The following is a 23,134-nucleotide window of genomic DNA, read 5'->3' as shown; positions in this document are numbered from 1 at the left end:
CCACAGCTTCTGTCCCATTCCCCTTACTCAGGAATGTGTGCATTCCTTTTCATCGTTTCAGAGCCTATCTGCTGGAGAGCCACATGGTGCCCTAACCCCTGGGATGACTCATAATGTAAGTACCCACCCATTCTCAGCACTGTCATTGTCCTCCACGGGAGTGGTGGCCAGCCTTGTACCCTCCCCTGACAGTTTCTCAGGCCTACTGAAGTTTTCTCTATGACCACCACTTCCCGTGCGGGCTCTCTGGGGCATTGCCCCATTGTACACACACAGCCCCTCAGATGGAAGCAGAGTCTCCGCAGGGATGGTCCTGAAGACCGCCATTCTGGTGGGTTTTCTCCTTGCACTTTGCAGGCATTCTGTGTCTGCTCGGGCATCTCAGCTGAGAAGGGGAGAAGCATGCCTTCGCCACACAGGCTGGTCACAGCGCGTAGGCTCTGAGGGGTGGGGTGCTGCAGGGGGGAAAACTCTACTGTACTAATTCCAAGGTCAGCAAACTGTAAAGGGCCAGATAGGAAATAGGTTCAGCGTGGTGTGCCAGCCCTGCTATAGCAGCCATAGTCAGTCTGGAAATGAAAGAACATGGCTGTGCTCCTATAAAGCTATTCACAAAAAGAAGCAGTGACGTGAATTTGGCCCAAGGGTTGTATGGTTTAACTCATGGGCAGTAGTTTGCTGACCCCTGTTCTGAGTTAAACCAGTGCTCCCCACCGTCCAAAACAAACATCCAGGAGAAAGAAAAAAAGAAAAAAGAGGAAGAAGAGCAAAGCAGGAAAACTCTAAACACTTGCCTCCTTTAATGTTTGCCTCTTCCTTTGTGCCCTCAGACTAGAGAATGAGCGTCAGGAGTCCTGTAGTACAGTCGTGTGAGGTTTGCGTGCAGCTGAGCCCTGTGGAGGAGCCTGAGTGTGGGGGTGTGTGCGCACGTGTACACACATGTGCTGGGGGAGAGGACACCTCTGACCCCTTTCATAGCTTTCTTTGATGTAGCAAACCATCTAACCATGTCTTACCTCACTGGGCTCAGTGAGAGCTAGCTCCTCTCTTGTACTTCAGTGCTGTCCAAAAGAACTTTCTGCAGTGATGGCAGTGTTCTGTGGCTACACTGTTCAGTATGATAGCCACTAGCTCCTTGTGGCTACTGAGCACTTGGTGTGTGGCTATTGCAATTGAGAAACTGAACATTCTTAAATTTCAGTAAATGTAAATTTAAATAGCTACACACAGCTAGTGGCTATCATGTTGGACAGTGTAGCTCTAAGTAGAAACATAGAAAGCAAACCAGTGTCACTATAAACACAGGGACTTAGAACAACAGATTCTTTAAGTAGTAATTATCTCCTTATCATCATAGTTTAGGGGTGGCACATAAATTTGGGGGATACTTCACATAAGACCCAGGCCCTAAACTCAGCCATTTGAGAAAAGAAAATTGGAGCCTCAGAATGGAAAGATATGATAAAAATATTCAGTTCCAAAAGACTTTATCGAAGAATGAAAGTTTCCTGCTCTTAGATAATTGTGTCCTTTTCCAATTTTTAGGAAGACCTAGACAGACGGTATAACATGGAGAAAGAGAAACTTTACAAGATCCGTTTACTACAGGTAAGTGAAAGCAAGAACAAAAAAACACATAAATACACTTATCTGGGTATCCTGTAGAGAACTAGGAAGTCTCGGTATCTAAGAACGACAGGTACGGAGGCTGCCGTTTTCCATTGTTCTGTCTGGAGTTGAACTGTGGGGTTTAAGATGTTGACAGTAGCACCTCACATCGGTACGTTACTTTCACGGTCATCTCGATGGATTTGATAGAGATCTCTGGGGTGGAGAGTCGGTATTAGCTTCATTTTCTGTATGAAGTAATTGACTCAAATCAGTTAAGTACTTGTCCAAAGTCAAGCAGCTAGTAAGTGCCAAAGCCAGCCTTCAAGTTCCAGAGCTCTTGTCTAGTACTTTTCCTCTAAAATCACGTGCCCATTTTAGTGGTCTTATTTGATAACCTTGGAGGTTTGTAAGAAAGCCATCAAATATGGTTGGTTCCAAAGCTGAAGTCACACAGAGTCAAAATTTCTTTGCAAAATCCCTGGCATTGCCAGAATCTGGCTAATGGAAGCTCGGAAGCCTAGAGTTAGCTCATGTTGTCCTTTGGCTTGGGCCTTCTCCCTGTTCTCCGGGAAGAGAAAGCCAGGCTCCCAACGGGAATGGCCAAAGGGCTGCAGGGGCTAGTGAGTCCCTGTCTCTCCTATCTTTAGCTCTTGCTTACTTTGCTGAGCTGTTTGGTTAAATTCGGGTGCATCAGATTTGTCCTTGATACAGGGACACTGCTAATCTTTAAAGAAACAGAATTAAATGAAACCAGGAAAATATACAGCTGCATACTTGAAGACTTTGTGACTGTGTGCTTACTCTATGTATATTCAGTGTTGTGTTAGGCACCAGGAATAGTAAATGGGATGGCCCATCTTCTGGGAGCTGGCTGGCTATTTGAGAACCAAGATATGTCCCTATACATCAAAGTACAAGGGAGTTGATATGCAAATTGCCAATCGTGGGCAGCTTCAGACTCCCTAGAGGGAAGCTACAGTAAAACCATAAGCCTGCTGGGGTCCGGAGCCCGAGCGGGGGCCGTGGGGCTGGGCGGACATGAACTGGCATGGGAGAGATTGAGAAGCCATATCTGATGGAACTTAGCATCAGTTGAGTCAAAGAAACAGAGGAGTCAAGGATGGTGCTTGAATTTCTGACTCGGGTGGGTACCTGTATTCATTGAGAAAAAGCATTAAAAAAAGAATAGGGTTCAAGGGGGTGTGTGTGAATAGGAGTGTTACTGAGATCTGTTTGCGGCTCTTGAAAGTTGGGACACTCAACCAAGTAGACGTGTCCAAGAAGTGATTGGGTGTCAGGTCTGATGCTCAGGGTAGTCTGGGCTGGCCATTAGGTGGCGGCACTATGTTGGTGGTAACCAGAGCTGTGACAGTGGGGTGAAACCTGTGTAAGGACAGGCAGTGGCAAAGGATGACCCCCCCCCCAGTGAGGTAGCTGGAGGGATGGGGAAGCCAGGGTCTTGTGGAGGCTGAGCAGAGGGCTCAGCAGAGAGAATGGTAAATTTTACTAGAAATCAAGGAAGCTGGAAGCTGACAATTATCCATGAACTGTCTCCCAGAGAAGTTCTGTGGTGACTTAGTGAGAGCAGTGCGGCCGGTGTTGGGAGAAGCCAGCTGCCAGTGGGGAGACGGATGACTGCGGGCGTGGGGGCGGCTACAGGCCCTGGGGGTGCTGGCCCTCAGGAAGTTGGGCTGCTGCTGCCGAAGAAAGAGCCTGCTGGCTGAAAGGTGATCGGGGCTTAGGGAAGGGCTTTAGAGGGGTGAGGGACCTTAGCCTATCTAAATGCTGGTGAGAAGGGGGAGCCAGTAGAAAGGGAGAGGTTAAAGATGCAGTAAAAACAGTAAGATTCTTGGGGAAAAAAAAAAAAAAGACAAAATTCTGGAGTCAGAGCCTCAGCACCCAGGAACAGGATAGCCTTGGCCTAAAGGACATGCGCATTTCTCCCTCCGACCAGAGCCACAGAGCCCCTACTCTGGGCCTGGTGGGTTTCTCTCTGAGAGGCTTGTCTTTCCTCAGTACTTAGAGACCTCCCACGTGCTGTTGTGAGCGGGGCAGACTGAAGAGCAAGACGGGGTGGCACAGAAGAAAGGGAACAGTGTGGGAGCCCGTCCACACTGCACTGCTCTGCCTCCCCAGTGCCGTCAGTGGCCAGTTTGGCTCCTGTACCCCCAGTCCATGGTAGGGCGAAAGTGCGAGAAAGATACTGTAGGAGTAAATTGTAGGAGCTTTTCAATAGGCTAAGGAATTTGGAATTTATATGGAGGCAGCAGGGGGGCATCCTTTCTTCGTCATCTGGGAGGCCTTCCTTTTCATTCCCACTCCCCACCTGGTGATGGTGGAATCAGCTACTCTTGAGTGCTTTGGGGCCTAGAGGGATGGCCGAGGGCTGTCCACAAAAGCCCTTCCCGTGTAGGATCTTCCATCCCTAGCCATTCATTTGCTGCCTTCTCTGGTTCTAGTTCATAGCCACACACACACCTTCTCCATGTGTCATGAAGTGGGAGGAGGGTCCATCAGAATCTGAGATGGGGACCTCAAGCCAATAGCGGATTTTTGGATGGGGTGTGTGGTTAACGCTCAGAAGGAGGTGGGGGCAGTATTTTGGCTCCCCAGAGAACATGTAAGACCTTTTACCAGATAGTGTTGTCTCCCCCTTCCTTTTGCATTTAGGCTCGAAGAAATCGAGAAATAGCAATTTTGCATCGCAAGATTGATGAAGTACCCAGCCGAGCTGAGCTAATACAGTATCAGAAGAGATTTATTGAACTCTACCGCCAGAGTATGTGCATCAACCACAAACACTCTCAGGACTGGTCCTGGGAGGCACGGGAGGCGAGGGTTCTGTCCCACATGAGCGTGGTAGGGTGTGCATCATAGCATAGTTGGTGAAAGCCACCACCAGAAGGGGCTCCCTGTCATCATCAGGCCCCCCCTGCCCTCATTCCCATAACCCACTGTTAAGTGACCCTTAACCCCAGGAGCAGCATTAGGGTGCTCTACCACCCTCTCTGTGGACAGACTGAGCTAACTGAGCTCTTAGCATGACGTTTTGAACCCGCCTTCTTCCTGGTCAGCCAGTGGGCTCCAGTGAGCTCCCCATCCGCTTTCCAGCCTCCCACGGGACATGAGCACTCCATGATAGAGCCTCTCTGGATCAGTCCTCATTCATTGTTTTTCTGGATGAACTTTCTTGCCCTTGTGATCCTTGACTTTGACAGCACTATATTCACCCAGTAATCCAGGACTGGTCTCTCTCAGCTGGAATCAGTGAGCTGGCCTTGTCATGTTCAGAGTGACCCTCAGAGTGTCACTGCCTATCTGTTCCCACTGCCACCCTGATAGCTGTTCTTAACTTGTGTCAGAGCTCAGCTGCACGCATGCTAGCTGGTCTGTATACCCACACCTATCATGTCCCCCCTCTCTCTGCTGTCCAGTGAGCTCCCTGGGCCTCCTGAAGAAAATGTCTCTCCTTATTATCTCCAGAACCTCCCCAGTCTAAGCGGCCTGCCTGGAGGCCCCCTTTCCTTCTCTGAGCCCACATTCTGGCTTCCCCGGTCCACACACCGCCCCTCAATACACCATGCACTTTGACACGCAGCTTAGGCTTCGACTCCTCTCGTTACCTATGCCTAGCACCCCTTCTCAACTCTGTCAGACCCAACAGATACAAAACTGAATTCAGCCTCCCTACCCTATTTCTCCTCCTGGTCACGGGGATCACTGTCTAGCACCCCCAGCCTCTCGAACATCCTTCCTGGTTCAGGCCAGAGCACTGTCCTTACTAGGGTCAGAGTCATGCTTCCTTTCACTCCTGCCCCCATCCTGATGTTGAACACGGCCCTCGAGCTTGATTCCAATGGTCAGAGGCAAGAATCGACAGTGACAGCTTCTCAGCAGAAAATAGTTTCTGCCTTTTTTTTTTAAGATTTTATTTATTCATTTGAGACAGAGATACAGAGAGAAAGCACGAGCAGGGAGAGAGGCAGAGGGAGAAGCAGGCTCCTCACCGAGCCAGGAGCCCGATGTGGGGCTCGATCCCAGGACCCTGGGATCACGACCTGAGCCGAAGGCAGACGCTTAACCATCTGAGCCACCCAGGCGCCCCTAGTTTCTGCCTTAAGTTTAATCTTTAAACCTTTTCTCGTAATTCTGTATCCCTGCCTACTTTCCAGCTTTTAACAGTAATAATAACAATACCTTGCATCTGGATATTTCAGAGTAAAACCTGACACATGTTTAAGTCCTTTTGATAGGATATTTTTACACCAAATAAATTTTCAAGCAGTTACACCGGAATATCTGTATCATTTTCATTATTATTATTATTATTGTCAGATCTCTACAGCCCCCACCCTGTCCTTAATCTGGATAGAGGAGGGGTGACAGGCACATTCCTGAACAACAAAGCTAAAGGTTGATTGGTTTATTTATGGCAGTGATTTTCAGCCTTGGCTACACATTGTAATCACCTGATCCTGCCTCCATAAAATCTCATTTAATTGGTCATGAGATTTTAAAAGCTCCCCAGGCTGTTCTGTGTTTCAGCCAGGCTTGAAATCCACTGTTCTAAAGCTCTGAACAAGAATAGTATTTTAGGCACCTGGGTGGCTCAGTCTTTAAGCGTCTGCCTTCAGCTCAGGTCATGATCTCAGGGTCCTGGGATCGAGCCCCGCATCAGGCTCCCTGCTCAGCAGGAAGCCTGCTTCTCCCTCTCCCTCTCCCTCTCCCACTCCCCCTGCTTGTGTTCCCTCTGTCGCTGTGTCTCTGTCAAATAAATAAATAAAATCTTTAAAAAGAAAAAGAATAATATTTTATACTGAGTAGTTCATGTGGTGATTTTCATACAAATTAGTTTGATACTGGGAACATTTTTAACTGTTGCCTCAAAATACCTGTATCGGGTTATTAACCTCTGTTACCAAATATGTACAGCAGTATCTCCAGCCCCCACTCATCTTTGAGCTGCACCGCTGTGGGGAGGCACAGCTATCACTGGGTAATAAGATTAAAAGTTGGCTGATTGGCTTAAAGATTTGGGTTTAAATGTTAGTGGCAGTTGCCCAAGGAAACCACCAGTGCCCACGGCCCACTCTGCCTATCTCTCTTCCCCAACTCATGCTGCTCCAGAGGGACCTGCGTTCAACGAGCAAGAGCCACTGGGAAAGCAGACCCCACTGCCGTCGGCCAGTGCTTGATAACTGTTAGACATCAGGATCTTTGGTTACAGCTACATTGGAGGGCTCAGCTTAGGCCCAAAGCCTGACTGTGAATCCAGGTCTTGGGATTTTATCCCCTGCTATATGCTGAGAGAACTCAGAGTCATGAGGAAGGCACATAGGCTCAGAGCCACGTGGGGGCCACCCAAGCACCCAGCCACAAAGCAGGAAGACGAGTGGGGCAGGAACCCTTCCCCCCTTGACTTCGTCCTCTGGTGAATACGGCCCAGTCCCAGTCCTAGATTTTGGTGCTTTCCTCCTATGTCATTCTCTAGGGAAGAGTGAAAAACAAGAGGTGGACAGAGATGCAGAGTAATTTTATAGGAAACGATGTTGGGAGCCTGGTAAATAAGATCTCCCACCTTAGTCATATGCACAGAAATGGGAAGAAAATTCATACTCCTTAGGCACATATTCTGCCCTAGGTTAGGCACGACATTCATCTAGTAGATATTTTGGAGGGCCTGCTATATAGGCCTGTGCTAAGCATAGGGATTCCAAAAGGGAGCAGACTGTGGCTCCTGCTCAGGAGCAGTGTGGGAAGGGAGGACACCACCTAAGGAGGAGGAGGTGGCATGGTGGCTTCCTCATCCTTGCCACCTTCCCCCGAGGGTGCCTCACCTGAGAAACCCACCCGTCCCACATGCTGCCAGGTTCCTCGTCCCGGCTGGGCCAGTCACAGCAGGCCGGCTCCTGCCAGCCCGCAGCAACTCTGCACAGGCTTGTGTGCACGGTGGGGCTTCCACACAGACGCCTTGACATGCCGGGCTCCTGTAGGTGGGCCTCCTGGGGCAGGGGGTGCTTAGGATTGTTCTGATGCATTTTCTTCTTCATGTGTTGATTTCTTTACTTTTACAGTTTCTGCAGTGCACAAAGAAACCAAGCAGTTCTTCACTTTATATAATACCCTGGATGATAAAAAGGTTTATTTGGAAAAAGAGGTAAGAACTTGTATGAAAAGAAAATAACATAATCAGAAGAGCAGAGACCAGGGCTGTTAACCCCAGGAAGCTCTGTTGACCCCAGGAAGCTCAGACGAACTGAGTGTCGGTGTAAGTGGAAGGAGCGCCTGCTGTGTGCCCCATGCTGGGTCACAAAGTTAGAGAGTAAGAGACGCTTCAGAGCTAATGTTGCACAGGTGCATGGGCTGACGTGGGACTGGTGGACCGTGGTTTCGTAGTGCCTTGTGAGAAATGATGTCTAGAGAGACTCAGAAGGCACACGTGGAGGGGGCCTGGGTTGGCAAAACTTTAGTTTGAGTTTTAAAGGAATAGCTAAATAAAATGGGGATGGTGGGCTCGTTTGAGTTGACATGGGGAAACTAGCTAATCATCAGTGGCCGCCAGGAGTGGAAAGGGGTGCCCCGGGCACTGACACCCCCTCCGCATTACTCTTGACACTCAGCTTAAATCCACTCATGATTCAGGGCTCCCTCACATCAGATGACAGATGATTGGAGCATGGTGGCAGGGTGTGCGGCTGTGTTTTAAGGAAGAAGAAAAGGAACAGTGTGGTCTTCATAGGAGCAACACAGTGGGATGGAGAGAGCATGCACTTTTGAGTTGGACAGATTGGGGTTTTGTTCTGTAAAGAGGGCATTACACCCGCTTTGCTTGACTGTGATGGAGACAGAATAAGAAATGATGGTGCAGGTCCTTGTATCTGGTGGCTCCGGACACATACTAGTTCTGCCTATGCCCTCACCTCGAGGTCAACAGAATTTGTGTCCATTTCGTCATCACCTTGCCACCTGTACTGATTGCCCACTTAATAAGAATGATATCGCAGGTGCGTCTTTCACGTGACCCTCCCCCCCAAATGGAGGCATGTGTAATTAGTGTCAGCTTTCTTGGCTACTGTCAATCAAACCAGATCAGTCTCTCTCCCTAGAGGACACTTCTTGAGAAGGGGCATTGAGTTCTGTTTTTCTCTATATCCGGGGTCTTCCACAGTGACAGGCACATGAGAGGCATTTGATAAATAGTTGAGTATGAGTTGAGTGCATTTGGTAGGATTTACGTCAGACCTGGGGGCTAGCTCTGCCACACACTGTGGCCTTGGGGTCTTTCTGCCTAGTGAGGGGAAGACTTACCAACCCTAACTTAGGGATAGGCCAGCCCTTCTGAGAAAGCCCATCACCTTCCTTCATCAGTAGTGTTTAAAGTTATTGCATTCTTTTAAAAACTAGGAGTATGCAGGGGCGGGGTGGGAGCCTTTTAATTCCAAGCCATATTAACATAGAACTTTGTATTTGGATAAACTTACGCCTGTGCTGTTTTAGCTTTCGAGCATCCCTGTGGAGTCCTAAGGACAAGAGTACCATTTCCATGTTACAGACTCAGGTCCAAGTAGGGTCAGTGACAAGCTGAGTTAGTGACACAGCCAGAAAGAAGATTGAGGTTTCTGGCCCTCAGACTCAGAGCCCTGCCCCGGACTGTATCGCTGGGGCAGAGAGAGGGTCCTCCTGTGCAGCCCAAGGTGTTCTCCGTGGGAAGGGGGCTCTCAGAGCCGCCCAGCAGCTGGCCACATTGGGAAACTGCAGGATGGACACAGTGTCCCCGCTCTTCACCCCTAAGCTGATAGCCCTGAAAATAAAGAACACTGTTTGGTGAGGAAGCAGGGACTGGTGACAACTGCCCAAAGGGCCCTAATGGTAGCTGAGTGTCTTCTCTATTGGAATTTAGGCCCTTCTGGGAACCCTCTTCCTCCGTTCCTGGGCTCATGGGCTGTCAGAAGGTAGATGCTCTGGGAAAAACTGTGGGACTAAGCACACGCTGCTCTTTTTCTCATGTTCTTTCATCTCCATAAACAAGGTGTGCTGCTTTCAGAAGCAGTGGCAGAGACAAGACAGCCTTGCACTGGTTGGGGCCATGCAGGGCTCTTTCTACCTTTGGCTCATCATGGTTTTTCCTTTTTCTCTTCCTTTCCTCCTCAGATCAGCCTGCTGAACTCAATTCATGAGAACTTCTCACAGTAAGTACTGGTAGTCCTCCTTCCTGGCAGCACCTCCTTGTACCCTTCACTGTGCATTTGGCTCGCCTCCCCGTGAGAGGAAGTGTGAGGGGCGAGACGGGGCGAGACGGGTGGTTTTACACTCTCACCCCCAATGCACAGTGTGCCTGTGTCTTGCTTTACACGTTCTTGCAAAAATTTCTCAGCGTTCTTGCAAAAATACAGTGATGTTAGAGTGAATTTGAGAAACACCAAGGAATATCTTGGGGGAAAAAAGTAACTTTCAAGTAATTTGTGTCTCACTACTGTATTCTCTTTGTATATTACTTTTGTCTTGTTAAGATTAGATCAATACCATTAGTTCTTGAGCACATAAGGATGCGTCACAATTTAGATAATGAAATAATCTAATTTTTAAAAAGATTTTTAAAATCTGCTGATAGATCTTGTTTCTAGGTGAGTGTGCATCTTCCAAACTACTTTATGCAGATAAGAATTCTTTTTCCCCAAAAATTGTATGGCAAGGCCCACCTGTACCCAAGTCGTACCAGCCCTCAAGCATGCCCAGTGGCCTGCTCACCGTCCAGCAGCCCAGGGCTTGCTGTCTATACAGCAGGCTCCCTTTGCTTCCAGCACAAACCTCTCAGCCCCTGGCAGGTGACTGGTGACTAAGATCTGAATGGATTACAAACTCCAGATCGGGAGCTTCATTTCTAACTAAAAACAAACCAAAAAGAAACCACAGCTCCCTGATAAGATTCAGATTCAATTAGTGACTTAGAACCTTGACATTTCTAAAAATGGTGCCTTCATCTTTATTTCCTGATAATTGAGAGAGGCTGCAGTGTGTGATGTTGCTGTGATGAGTTCTGCTCTGTCAGCCCGTCCTGTGGGAGAATTCTCAATCCCTGTATCCACGTGCTCGGATCCTTGTGGCGCCATTCCCAGCACAGAGCAGGAAGTGAAGCGGATGGTTTCAGGACACCAGGAAATCCACTCGTTTAGCTGCTGCCCTCAGAAATGAAACAAGATTTCCTGACCGTGGTTTTAGGAAAATCTCAGAGTATGTCTGCCAGTCTTGAGCAGTACCTCCGAATCCTCAGGTTTCTAAAAACTAAATGGAATTCATTTCTTAGGCAGTCCATGTCATCATCAAAGTAAGAAATATTTTTGTTGGTTTTAATAACATTGTGTTTTGCTTTAAGAAAATACATACTTAAGCAAATTGTAGAGAAAGTGAGGAAAAAAGATTAATATTAATATTCAGTTATGAGATGAGGGTAATTGTCATTGCCTTCCTCGGAGTTTAGAATCCGTAACTGCCTGGGACCCAGGGGCCCCCAGGAGTCCACCATGCCTCACAAAGGCATCCTCTGGGCACTGGGCAGACTCCTTGATGCCTCCCCCTTCCTCAGCGTCCTGCATGCTGGTCTTCACTCTGCTGATTGTTTCTTTCAGAGCCATGGCCTCCCCTACTGCCCGGGACCAGTTTTTACGTCAGATGGAACAGATCGTAGAAGGAATTAAGCAGAGCAGAATGAAGGTGAGAGGACTTGTTTTCTATAGTGCAGCCCGGATCTCACACTGGTTACGGAGAAGGCCTTAGGAAGAGCAGGCCTCTTCTGCTTGTCCTGAGAATGTGCTCCCAATCCTGAAGACACACCTTCAGTGTCTGCAGCGTGGATTCCCAGCATACCTCCGACCCTGCAATGGGCAGCACCAGCTCCACAGGCTGGCGGTTTAATGGAAGCTCTTAACAGTAGCCCCATGGATTGAACATCTACTATGGGCCAAGCATGGTGCTAGTCCTCCTAGAAGCCTTCCTAAATGAGTAGTGTTACCCCCATTGTATAGAAGAGGAAGCCAACTTTCACCAGTGGACTTCTTCTCTTGTCCACAGTCTCTTCTTCACTGGATCTTTGGTTCCTGAAATTCTACCATTAGAGATTCATTCCTTAGGATGCTTGAGAGCATTTTAGTTTTCAGGAATCCTCCGTAAAAAATGCAAATAATTATCGAACTGAATTCTAAAGTGAGAGGATATTATGCCTCAGAAGAGAAAAGAGGAATCGATAAGCATTGAGAGTTCCAGAGATAGCCTTACAGAGAATCATTCATCCTGGGGCCAGCATGGAATTTTCATCACTCTGTGGCTCTGCACTTGGGCCGTTTTGACTATAGTAAAGATTTCATGACTGTCTAGAAACCAGACATAGCTGCAGTTTTCTGCTGTTATAACCAGATGAGTCTTTGCTAATACTTCCAAATCTCTTACTTTTGATCCCTTTAAAAACGTGGATCACACCAGAGTGGTCCTCAGGCACGGCAGTCAAACTCTGGGGACTCTCCTCTCTCGAGCTTGGGGCAGAGTGGTGCAGGGGGTGATGTCAGAATGCGAACACACGAAGGAAAGAGTGCCTGTAGTACTTGGCATCATAAAAACCCACTCACAGAAGGCCAGCCTTCATGGTTCCTATAATCTCATCTCACAAGAGATGAACTAAGGGCAAAAGCTCTTTATGTCCCTTTCCCTGTCGAAAATATTAATCTCTCCATTAACGACTTCCATAAAATGATGTCAGTGGAGGAAAAAAAAGAAATTACCACTAGTGACAAGACTGTTCAGCCCCAAAAATGAAAGCAGTCGTGAGGCAGCACGTCACCTGCCTTGTGCACGTACACACACCCAAGCCAGGACGGTCCCTTCTTGATGAGCTAAGTCCTAAGGGTATAAGGGAGGAGGAGGAAGATGGAGAGCCTAGCTAAGCACAAGCCTTTAACAACCCAGATCACAGCGGGGTGGACCTTTCCGCCCTCCTGTCATGCCATCATGCTCCTCCTTAGAGAGCTGCTTTTTCTTTTTTTTTTTTTTTTTTTTTTTTTGAGAATGAAAGCTGGAAAGTGGGGGTCAAGGGGAGGGAGAGAGAATCTTAAGCAGGCTCCACCCCCAGCGCAGAGCCTGATGCTGGGCTCCATCTAACAACCCCCAGACCATGACCTGAGCTGAAATCAAGAGTCAGAGGCTCAACCCACTGAGCCACCCGGCACCCCGCAGAGCTGCTCTTGTCCATAGTAAAGAACACTGGGAATTGATTATTTTGTTTTGTTTTGTTTTTCCTTTGGCTTCCCCTTCCTGTTTACCAAGAGACGCGTTCCTAGGAAAGGAAGTAGATGTGATCCGTTCATTCTCTCCATTCTCCCCCAGGCTTCATGCTATTGGTACCTCAGTGCCGACCAGTGAAAGAGGCTGCTCTGTGTCTGTCTCCCCAACTAGATGGTGGGGTACGAGATGCCCACGGGCAGAGAGGGTTCTCTTCCTCATGTGAGCATCGCCAGTGGCGAGCCCAGCACCTGACCCACGGTGGGCTTTCGGGAACTGTTTGCTGAGTGAATGAATTCATTCAATTGACTGCAAAGGCAGTTCTCAAAGAGGGTTCCTGGTCAGGTTTGATTATTGGCCGGCATTTCAAATGCAAGAAGGCTGTCTTTGCAGAACAACATTCGTTTGGATGCATGTCTTTTGAAGTGTTTGTTTAAAAAACCATAGCCCTCCCTATATGGATGCCATGGTGGTTCCTGCTCAGAGTATATGCGGCAGGGGAGTCTGTGTCCTCACACAGCACACAGCCCTGGAATTGGTGGGTGTGGGATGTACACGGAGTAGACCATAGACCAGCAGTGTGTACACATAACAGGAAGGGTGTGTATGGTGCACGGAAGGGCTCCTGAGTGAAGAGAGAGTCACATACTGGAAGGCATTTTATTTTATTTTTTTAAAGATTTCATTTATCTGACAGAGAGAGAGAGCACGGGCAGGGGGAGCGGGAGGCAGAGGGAGAGGGAGAAGCAGGCTCCCCGCCGAGCAGAGTGCCAGATGTGGCGCTTGAACCCAGTTCCCTGGGATCATGACCCGAGCCGAAGGAAGTCGCTTAACCGACTGAGCCACCCAGACGCCCCACTGGAAGGCATTTTAACCTCATCCTGAGGAGGTGAAGTCTCTGGCTCTCTGGAATACTGGGAGCAAGTGCTCCGCAAAAGAATCTAGGGTTCCTGACCTAGAGTGTGAGGGGGGGTGAGCAAGGAGTGGGAACAGTGGACCTGGGGAAGGGGTCGCTAGGACAGTGTGAAAATAAAACCCAGACCTAGGAGTCAGCTTCTGATTCTGTGGGCTCTCACCGCCTGTTACCAACCGCATTCTAGGTGTCCAGCGTGAAGACAAAACACAGACCCTGAACCAAGTGATGTGTCGTTCACTTAACTAATATCATATATACCTTGTAATCTGTGATCTAGGTGATATTATCCTTATTTTGCGACTAGGGCACCTGTCATTCCAAAAGATGAAATAACCTGTCCAGGGGTACACAGTGAGTGACAGAAGTAGGTTTGGAACCCAGGCCTCTCTGGTCTCGAGGTCAGTCCGTTTCAGGGTTGCTACACTACCTTTCATGGCTGGACCTGGGGACATTCAAATTAAATTTATTAAAGTGCCCTGTGTATGTTGCTAAGACATAGTCATTCATGGCCAGATTTTCTGCTGGAGGGCAGAGCAGGCAGGAAAGGTCTGGGATCGATCTGCCAGACTATGCGACTTAAAGAGTAGGGACCCAGCAGTGAGGTCCCACCCAGCTCAGCAGAAAAGGTTCCTAGCAGTTGTGGGAAGTGGTGACAGGAACCATAGTCATCTGGACAGCATCAGGAAGCCTGCCAGAAGCGAGCAGGGTGGACTGCTGAGCCAGGGATGAGTGTTAAGGTGGCCCTGACCAAAGTCCCCAGGGGGACTGCCCGCCTCTGGGAGACCTCAGGGGCAGGCAGGTTACCAGACTCCAGGCCTGGGCTCAGGCATGTGACCGGTGTCCATGTGTAGACCTATGGACAGAAGAGGGCAGGGGGCTCAGGATTAGGTCACCAGGTGACTTAGGAGCTGGATACATGGTCAGGAGTGGACCAGGCAGACCAGTGCCCATGTGGGTGGGATAGGCTGTGGGGACAGCAGGTTGCAGTTCACCAGGTGATGGGCCCGTGGCCTGGAGAGGGGTATGACTGGGATACAGTGCAGCCAGTTCAACTTTAACCTGGATTTACTGGGCCATCCCTTCCAACGTGTAACTCGGAAGCCCTGCTCAGGCATCAGAAGACCAGTGATTCCGTCCAGCGTGCTCTTGAGCACCTGCTGCGAGCCAGGCACCAGCTGGCCCCCACAGCTTTCTGCCCTCACCACCCGGGTGATGCTCCCACTTGCTGGCGGAAATAGTGCACATACCACTGCCGACTCTGCCCAGTGTCCCCTCCTCAGAGAGCCCTCCATGGCCATCCAGCTGAAGAGGCTGTGCGCCCACCCGCCTCTCTGTCCCCCAACACAGGCACTCTCTTCACAGTAGTGATCATGAATAGGGATTTGCACATGGATTGTGCCAGGTGCTTGGTTAGCATCAGCCCCTCTAGCACCCTCTTTGGGAGCAGTGATACCGCCTCGTCACCACCGTGTTTAGTCTTCAGGGTGACCGTGCAATATCTGTTGGAAGACTAAGCTGTCAGGTACCTTAGGAAAGTCTCTTTAACCCACATCCAGCCTTTTGTTTATGAGGTCACCGTCCTGGAAACACCCTAAATTTTCCACCAGTAGAAAAATGGGTAAGGTAGCAGTGTGATTGGGAATATTGTAGAGTTTTTAAAGTTTTGATTGTTGAAAGCATACAATAGCATGGCAATACTTACGTTGAATGAAAGAGGACTCAGTTATTTACATAGGAGTTTCTCAACCTCAACACAATTAACATGTTGGGCCAGATGACGCCTTGTTGTGTGGGGGCTGTCCTGCACATTGTAGAAAGTTTAGCAGCATCCCTGGCTCCTAGCAGAAGGTGCTTGGAGCACCCTCTCCTCACAGCTGTGGCCATCTAATCCATCCCCAGATACCACGTCGTGCCCTTCAGGGAGCAAGATCACCCCTGGTGGAGAACCACTAGGCTGTTGATTGTGGAGTTGTAATCACACACACACACACACACACACACACACACACACACACACACACGGGACAGTTAATGCCCAATGATAGAATTGCTGAGTAAATTCGAGAAACCTCTATGCAATATCACGCAAATAGGTCCATCTCAGAAATGATATAAAGAAGTCCCTGGAAATGTTGGTAATAGTCACCTTTTGGGTGTCGCCTGCAGGCCTTGGTCACCACATGCCCTTCCTCACCATTTCCCAAAATGTTTCAACAGATGGAAAAGAAGAAGCAAGAGAACAAGATGAGAAGAGACCAGTTGAATGACCAGTACTTGGAACTGTTAGAAAAGCAGAGGCTCTACTTTAAGACTGTGAAGGAGTTCAAGGAGGTAAGAGGGAGATGGGGCCAGGCACGGAAGGCTGTGGGGGATTTGTGTTCGTCTCAAGAGGAGCCCTTAAAAACCAGAGTGGCTGCCTGGTTTCCCACTGGTCTGGGGATGGGTAACAGCAGGTCGGCAATGTGATCCAACAGTAAAGTCCTGCATCCAGGTAGTTCAGGACTGCATGGTGCGCTGGCCCATCTCCAGTCTTGAACTGAACGTTCTGAGAGACATCACAACTTTATTTTTATTCCCCTCATGTTTAGTAAGCATATTAAACTCACAAGTAAAATAACATCAAAGGCCACCTGGAAGCAGCATTTGTTACACATTCAGAGCTGGAGTTTTCCTTCCCCCCCATCCGAGGTGGGGGAGGGACCTTGAGAAGCCTGTGGGAAGGGTGAACTTTGAGCGTGGCAGGCTCGGGTTCGAACCCTGCCTTTACCACTTACCAGCTGTGCACTTGGGCAGTGACTGAATCCCCCCAAACCTGTTGCCTCCTTGGTGGGTTCTGCTGGGTCAGGCGAGGGATGAAAGCATCTAGCACTCCGTCTGCCTCCTATAACACCCAGCGCTCAACTGAATTTTGTATGTCCCTGTCTTTTCTCCCTGCATTTGGGCAGGGTTACTCTCCGTGGGTCCAGAAAGAAAAGTGTTTGCCCTTTTCTTATGAGATTTTCTGGAAAGGAGATTTTGTTGTGTCACTTACTAGGATATCAGCAGCTTCATTTTCAGGAATTCCTAACCCAAATCCATGTGATTTCAGTGAGTATAGAGATTGCTAAATATAGAGGGGCTAGAGGTGTAGGTTGTATCCTGGTGTTAGGTCCACAGAATAAAAATTATGATCTTTTCATACCAATAATTTTATTCCTGTATATTTTTAAAAACTTGTTTCCCTCCCTCCCTCCCTCCCTTCCTCCCTTCCTCCCTTCCTCCCTTCCTTCCTTCCTTCCTTCTTGATTTTTCCTTTTCTACTTCTCCTTCCCTCTTTTTTTTAAATTTAACTTGTGGAGGCCACAACCCATAGACATTTCAAAATCTCTCACACTTTCCATAAATGATCTTCCCGCTCCTACCATGCCCCTGGGGATATATCAGGTTGTTAAACAGACCCGCTCCCTGTGTCAAGGAGCTTATGTTGTGGTTGGGGAGACAGATAACAAGTTAGGAAGCACAAACCCTAGTAAACAAGTAATAACAAATGAGAACTAATTTCAGTTTTTGCCAGGGGTGGGAGCACTAACGGAGATGGTGTAGTCAGGGCGGGTCTCGGGTGCCGTGCGGACTTGGCCAGAGCTCTTTTCCCCCTTTAATGCAAATAACTCAGAGAAAAGGCCCAACGGGGAGGAATTAAATGTTGCTGGGACACGCCAGCACTGCCCTTTTGACAGCAGAAACAAAAAGATAAGTTGAGGAGGATAAGTATAAGCTGTCAAAATCAAAGCAAATAAAAGGAAATGGAAAAGCACTACGCGCTCTCAGGGCTGAAGGCTAAAGATGACCTCCCAAGGCAACGGTTGCTTCAGAGATGGTAAGCATCAGGCTTTCTGTGATCCTGCCTCCCTAGGCACAGAGACCCTCACGTCAGCACGCGTGGGTCCCTCCGGGCCGCTGAGACCCCTAGACCATGTGCCTGCCCGTGCCGTTTCCCTTCGTCCAAAGCTCATCGGGGAAAAAGGGAAGGGGAATATATGTTCTTCAGACAACTGAATAGACTCACCTTTAAAAAAAAAAAAAAAACATATTTTCTTGTTTTTTGACATGAAAATGATAGTATTCTTTATTTTTTAACATTTTACTTGGCAAAAATTTAAAATTAGCAACTGCGTGTCAGTGTTCCGAATTCTTAAACTCTTTCCACCTGCTCCTCTGAGGTGACTCGGCCCCTCCTTGCAGCCACCACAGCTTGAGGAAGAAGTGCTGGCGGAGGCTTGCGGCTCCCCAGTTTCCACCCCATTCCTTCAGCTGGAGTAATTGTGCTATTTTACAGACGGCAGTTACGGGATAAGATCTCACGTGTGGTGGAAGATCGGTCTGAAGGAGCAGACTTTCATCCCAGGGCGGGGTCTTCTTCCAGAACCCTGGAAGATGAGAAGAGACCAGTTGAATGACCAGTACTTGGAATGACCAGAGTACTCTCTGCCTGCTTTCTTTCCTTGCCCCCCACCCCCCACCTGCCTGGTCTCCTCCTGGGTTCTAAATTCCCGCCGCATCCTGGTCTGTGGCGCTTGTGGTGGCTGCAGGTACTCTTCATGCAGAGCGCAGCAGCATCGCAGAGCACGGCCCTGGCCACCTTCGTCGTTCCCTTCATCGGGTCTGGCGTACTGCACATTCACTGAGCTCCAGTGGTGCCCCCTCATCCTGACTCCCAGCCTCCTTGGCTGTCGAGGCACTGGTTAGAGACATCCAGTGACCTCTAAGTTTCCACTGGCTTGCTCATCGCAGCAGGTGTGTTAATAGCAAGTCGGCCAAGGAACGACACATGCTCTGAAGTCTCTTTAATTGCGTATTACGTTAATTAATTACGTCTCTAAACCACGGTCTCTCATAAGGTCACCAAAGAGAGCTTTAATTTCTAGCCTAGCACTGACGAATGCAGGCCGTGCATTTTCATGAAACTGACTTTGAGTACATAGTTTCGAGGGGGCTGAAGTGCTGCGTCTGGCACATGGTGGGCCCCATGCGCTCTTCAGTAGGACAGAAACAGGCAAGGAAGTTTTTTCCCTTCTCTTCTGGAAAGAAATGCCTAAAGGACCCTTTCTCCATTTGCTTTGAACAGATAGACAGTATCGTTCTGTAGTTTCCCCAAAGGCCTCCGGTAGATTGCATGAAACTTCATGAGCACTCGCACAGAGCAGGTGACGGATGGCCCAGGATACCTGTCCTGGGAAGTTCCAGCACCATCTCAGCTTTGTGTGCATAGACTGGCCCCTGCCGGGGACGCTACCACAGGACCATGTTGATGCTGCTGAGCTGTTTTGCCTCATTTAAAAGTTCAAGTGGGTGACAACTGAATGTATTTATTCATTGTTTTGTTGTTTTATCTTTTATTATGGAAATTTTCAAAAAATACACAGAAGTAGAGAAGGTAATTTAATAATAGAGTAGTATGACTGTCTCCCTGTTCTTTTTGCATCTTTACCCCCACACCCACGCTTTGTTTTTGGCTGGAGGCTTTCTCCCCAAGTAAATCGCAGTAACTCATTTTATTTTATTTCATTGTATTTTATTTTCTCTTCAATAACTCGTTTTAAAAAGGACAACTTTCTTCTCTAATGTTACTCAACCTCTTTCTCTTCCCACGGCCCAGGAACAATTAACTCCCTCCCCCTCCAGAAACATGTGCTCAAAAAGTGTCAGAGTGCCTTGCTTCTGACAGTCAGCCTTCCCCACCGGCCCAGAGCCCAGCTATTCCCCCGGCTCTGAGGAGAAGGCTAAGTACCTGCAGGTGAACTGGCACTTAGTAAAAAAAGGGTCACTGCAGCCATGAGCCATGGCACTTCCAGAAAGAACCAAGGGCCTCCAGGAGCACCTAGCCAGGCCCAGGGAGATGGAAACACTGACTTCGGGGGTCAGATGGAAACACTGACTTCGGGGGTCTTGGATGCAGAGGGTTAAGGTGGAAGGATTTCTTCCACACTAAGGGCATCTCCAGGGAAGCAGGGCTTCTGGAGGCCTGGCCTCACTCTTGGACCAGGGCCCTCCAGCTTGCCTCTCCAGGCCCTTCCCACTACCATGTTCATCTCTCAGCTTAAACCGGGTTCCTGGTGACATGGCCCAAGGAAGGAGGGGACATTGTTTGCTAGCAGGTGGAGGTATCCTGAGCTGTCAAGGCCGGTGGGAACAAGAGGGAAGGAGCAGGCGTAGTGAGAAGCTCTGGAACATGTTTGAAGAGGTGGATACAGAGTGATGCAGAGGTGACCTCGCCCCACTGGGTGCCAGATGCCACACACACGGGCTGGGACCAGTGACCTCCCTTGGCGCCTGCAGTAATGGATTTCATACAGCTCATTTTTAAAAGGGGAAGTGTCTCTCAGTGCATGTCTCTCAGCCAGTCTTCTGTGAGTTTCTTTCTTAAAGCTAAGGATATACCCAATCTCCACTGTTGTCAGAGTAAGAACTTCGCCATGGGCTCTGCTTGCTGAGGTGTGCCTTTCGTCACCCCTTTGGCCACAGGCTCCAAGGACCTTCCCCTTCCTTATCATAGTGGGTCCAGGATGGGTTCCTGAGTATCTGCTGGCCGCTTCTGGCCCCTGAGGGTTGCAGTGGCTTCGTGAAGTCTTGTGGAATGACAGTGCGTAATCATCATCCAGTTCTCAGCCTTACAGTCCAGAAGCCCGTTGTCGTTACAGTTATTTTGGTACCGAAGGTCAGGTGAACCCGTCCCGACCATTCCATCATGCCGGTGGCAGCATGCAAAGGGGCCGGTTTAGTCGGTCAGTCACTGTGTCTCCTGGGACTGGGAAAGCTCATGCACACGTTCTCTGCTTCCTTTCCAGGAGGGCCGCAAGAATGAGGTGCTGCTGTCCAGGGTCAAAGCCAAGGCCTCCTGAAAGTTCCCGGACATCATCGTATGTCACTGATTTTTTTTTTTCTTTTAACGCCATGTATCAACTGCAAGATGGTGAAATGGTTCTGAACACTACAGTAAAGAGATGCAGGGGTCATAATCTCAGCACCCGGATATTTTCTTTCTCCCATTTGCTTCCATTTCATCTCTCTGTTGTTGATGGAATCAGACGGTGTAAACATGATGGCTTGGATAACACCTGTCATCCTCTGAGGAAATGCGGGCAGTATTCGTTCTGTGTCGGGTCAACTTGAATTTCTCCAGTAACATTGCACATATGAAGGTACCTGTATTTGTATGGACTCTCTGAATAAAAAGGAATTCATTTGTTCAGCAAATGTTAATTGAGCAACCAGTGAGAAGTAAGCACTGGGGGAGACGGAAGTATAAAACACAGGCCCTGCACCTCAGGCAGCCAGCAAGTGGCCCGGGGGGGGGGGGGGGGGGGCAGAAATAGCCCATTAGACCCCAGAGCTTGGTCACCTGAGATTTTTTTTTTTTTTTTAGTAAACAAAGGTTTTTAGCTGAATGACCAGCCCATGTGAGTGTTGGTCACGTGGGCCCTTCACTTACCCTTGGTGCCTTTTGCTCCTGGCTCCTTGAGATGCCAGCCAGCAGTCTTAATGGTGTAACTGCAAGAATGAAAGCTCAGTGGCTGCCATCAGTTTAATTCTTACACACAACTCGAGTTTATTTCACCAAAAATTGAAAACAGGGGCCTCATATTGAGGACCCCTACACAAGCATGACACCTTAATATGCCCAGTTCTCACGTGAGTACCAGCCAGGCGTGGTTGGTCTTGTGCATCCCTCCCCATTATGCACACACACCATGAGCTCCACGTTCTGGACGGGTCCTGGGCCATGCACAGAGATGAGACTCATGCACCAGTCCCTGAGCCCCAGGGCAGCGTGTGGTAAATGCCAGAGCGACCGGCCACGAGCAGAAAGCACTGGAGGAGGAAGAGCAGTGGGGCGTGCAAAGATCCAGGAGATGTCGTGGGCGAGGTAGGACTGGGGCTAGATCGCAACGGGGAGTTGCATTTTAATAGGCGGACACAGGTGGGAAGGCCATTTCGGATAAAGTACGACTGTAATTAGAAACTTGAAAGGGTGCAGGGAGAGTCTAAGCATGCTTGTTGGGCAAGGAGTGGACGGGCCTGTCTCTGCAGGACAGGCAGGCTGGGACCAGCCTTTGGGGGGGCCTTGAAGGCAGGCAGAGTGGTAGACTGTGTCCTCTGGAAATGAGCAGAGCAGACCAGATGCAGAGCCCCTCCTGCCCTGGCTGTCAGGGATCTGGCAGCTCAGCCGTGTTCAGTGAACCCCAGCGTGAGGTTTGCGCTTCATTCTGCATGAACCTTGCACACATAACTGGTCAGTAGGTATGGACGTGACACATGGAAGCTTATACATGGAGGCAGCTGGGGCATTCGGTGCGGTCACAAGAGCATCACGTTCATTCTTAGTTCTCTGATGAGTGCAGTAAACAAATCTGATGTGGACAGAACTTTAGAAATCTGATGCCGGATTAGCAGCAGCCATGGGTTTCTGTGGCCAGGCAGCGAGGCCTGTCTGATGAGGCTGGCTGCTTCCAGAGTGACACTCCCCTGTGCCAAGTGTGCCCTTCCTGGGCTGCATACGTCGCCCCTTGGCTGCTCCGGCGGCCACAGTCATCTGCAGATTGATTTTTGAAAGGGCCCCATGAAGCTGAAGCAAGTGACAGCAGGTGGCACTCTGAGCGCGGGGGGTGGTGCTGGACAGCAGTTTGCAGATTATTTCAGATTCAGGGAAACATCTGTGTTTTCTTGTTGAGAAGCTCATGGACCCACCCCCCCAACAACGTTTTGAGCAGTTATGAAATTGTCTATTTGTCCAAAAGTGGTAGGAAGGTTATATCCTGGGGTTCCATAGCACATCTCCATGCTATTGGGGAAAGTGTGGCATGACTACTCTAAAGCAACTAATTAATAACCGTTTTTAAAAGTGAGAGGCATTTATTGGGTATGTTTCCAAAGAATTTCGTTTTGATTTGGTTTTAGTATGGGGAGGTATCAGAAGATCTCTTTTCCCCTTTTAATCCACAAGGTCTAGTACAGATAACAAGTTCATTCCTATTCCTTGGACACATCTTGGATTGGACTGCATGAGCCAGTTTTGAGAACTGCGTGTTTGCTACAGATGCCCCACAGAGTGGATGGTGCCTTTGTGAGGAATTAGGACCATAAGCGTGCCTTACAGTCAGGCCTTAGAGGCTGACGTGATGCCCCAAGGCCCTCTTCATTTCAGAAGCCACTCAGGAGCGTTCCTCCCAGGACATCTTGTGTGCCCAGAGTATGGCTGGGTACTGGGCTAAGCCCACAGACTTTTCTGTTTAAAAAAAAAAAAAAAAGCAGGAAACATGCTTAAGTTACTTTTATGAAATGTGTGCTTCTGGAGGAATGAGG

At 49.0% G+C, this 23,134-nt stretch overlaps 1 protein-coding gene across 2 annotated transcripts in view; it reads left to right on the top strand.

Annotated features, from left to right (window-relative positions):
• Positions 1–20,730, top strand: part of CCDC93 (CCC complex scaffolding subunit CCDC93) — an 87,192-nt gene extending 66,462 nt beyond the window's left edge. For both annotated transcript variants that reach the window (XM_028101293.2, XM_028101292.2), the window contains exons 17-24: positions 62–115; positions 1,546–1,608; positions 4,282–4,390; positions 7,686–7,768; positions 9,763–9,800; positions 11,238–11,322; positions 16,013–16,126; positions 20,620–20,730. In XM_028101293.2, the coding sequence (XP_027957094.1) occupies positions 62–115; positions 1,546–1,608; positions 4,282–4,390; positions 7,686–7,768; positions 9,763–9,800; positions 11,238–11,322; positions 16,013–16,126; positions 20,620–20,673 (600 nt within the window). In that variant the 3' untranslated portion in view covers positions 20,674–20,730. The remainder of the gene's footprint in view (positions 1–61; positions 116–1,545; positions 1,609–4,281; positions 4,391–7,685; positions 7,769–9,762; positions 9,801–11,237; positions 11,323–16,012; positions 16,127–20,619) is intronic.
• Positions 20,731–23,134: the final 2,404 nt, after the last annotated feature.

This window comes from Eumetopias jubatus, unplaced genomic scaffold, assembly GCF_037043125.1.
Source record: "Eumetopias jubatus isolate StellerSeaLion01/CBP00866 unplaced genomic scaffold, mEumJub1_p1.0 scaffold_3, whole genome shotgun sequence".
NCBI classification, from domain to species: Eukaryota; Metazoa; Chordata; class Mammalia; order Carnivora; family Otariidae; genus Eumetopias; species Eumetopias jubatus.
The sequence above is the reverse complement of the archived record's forward strand: the minus strand, read 5'-3'. Positions and strand labels throughout refer to the sequence as shown.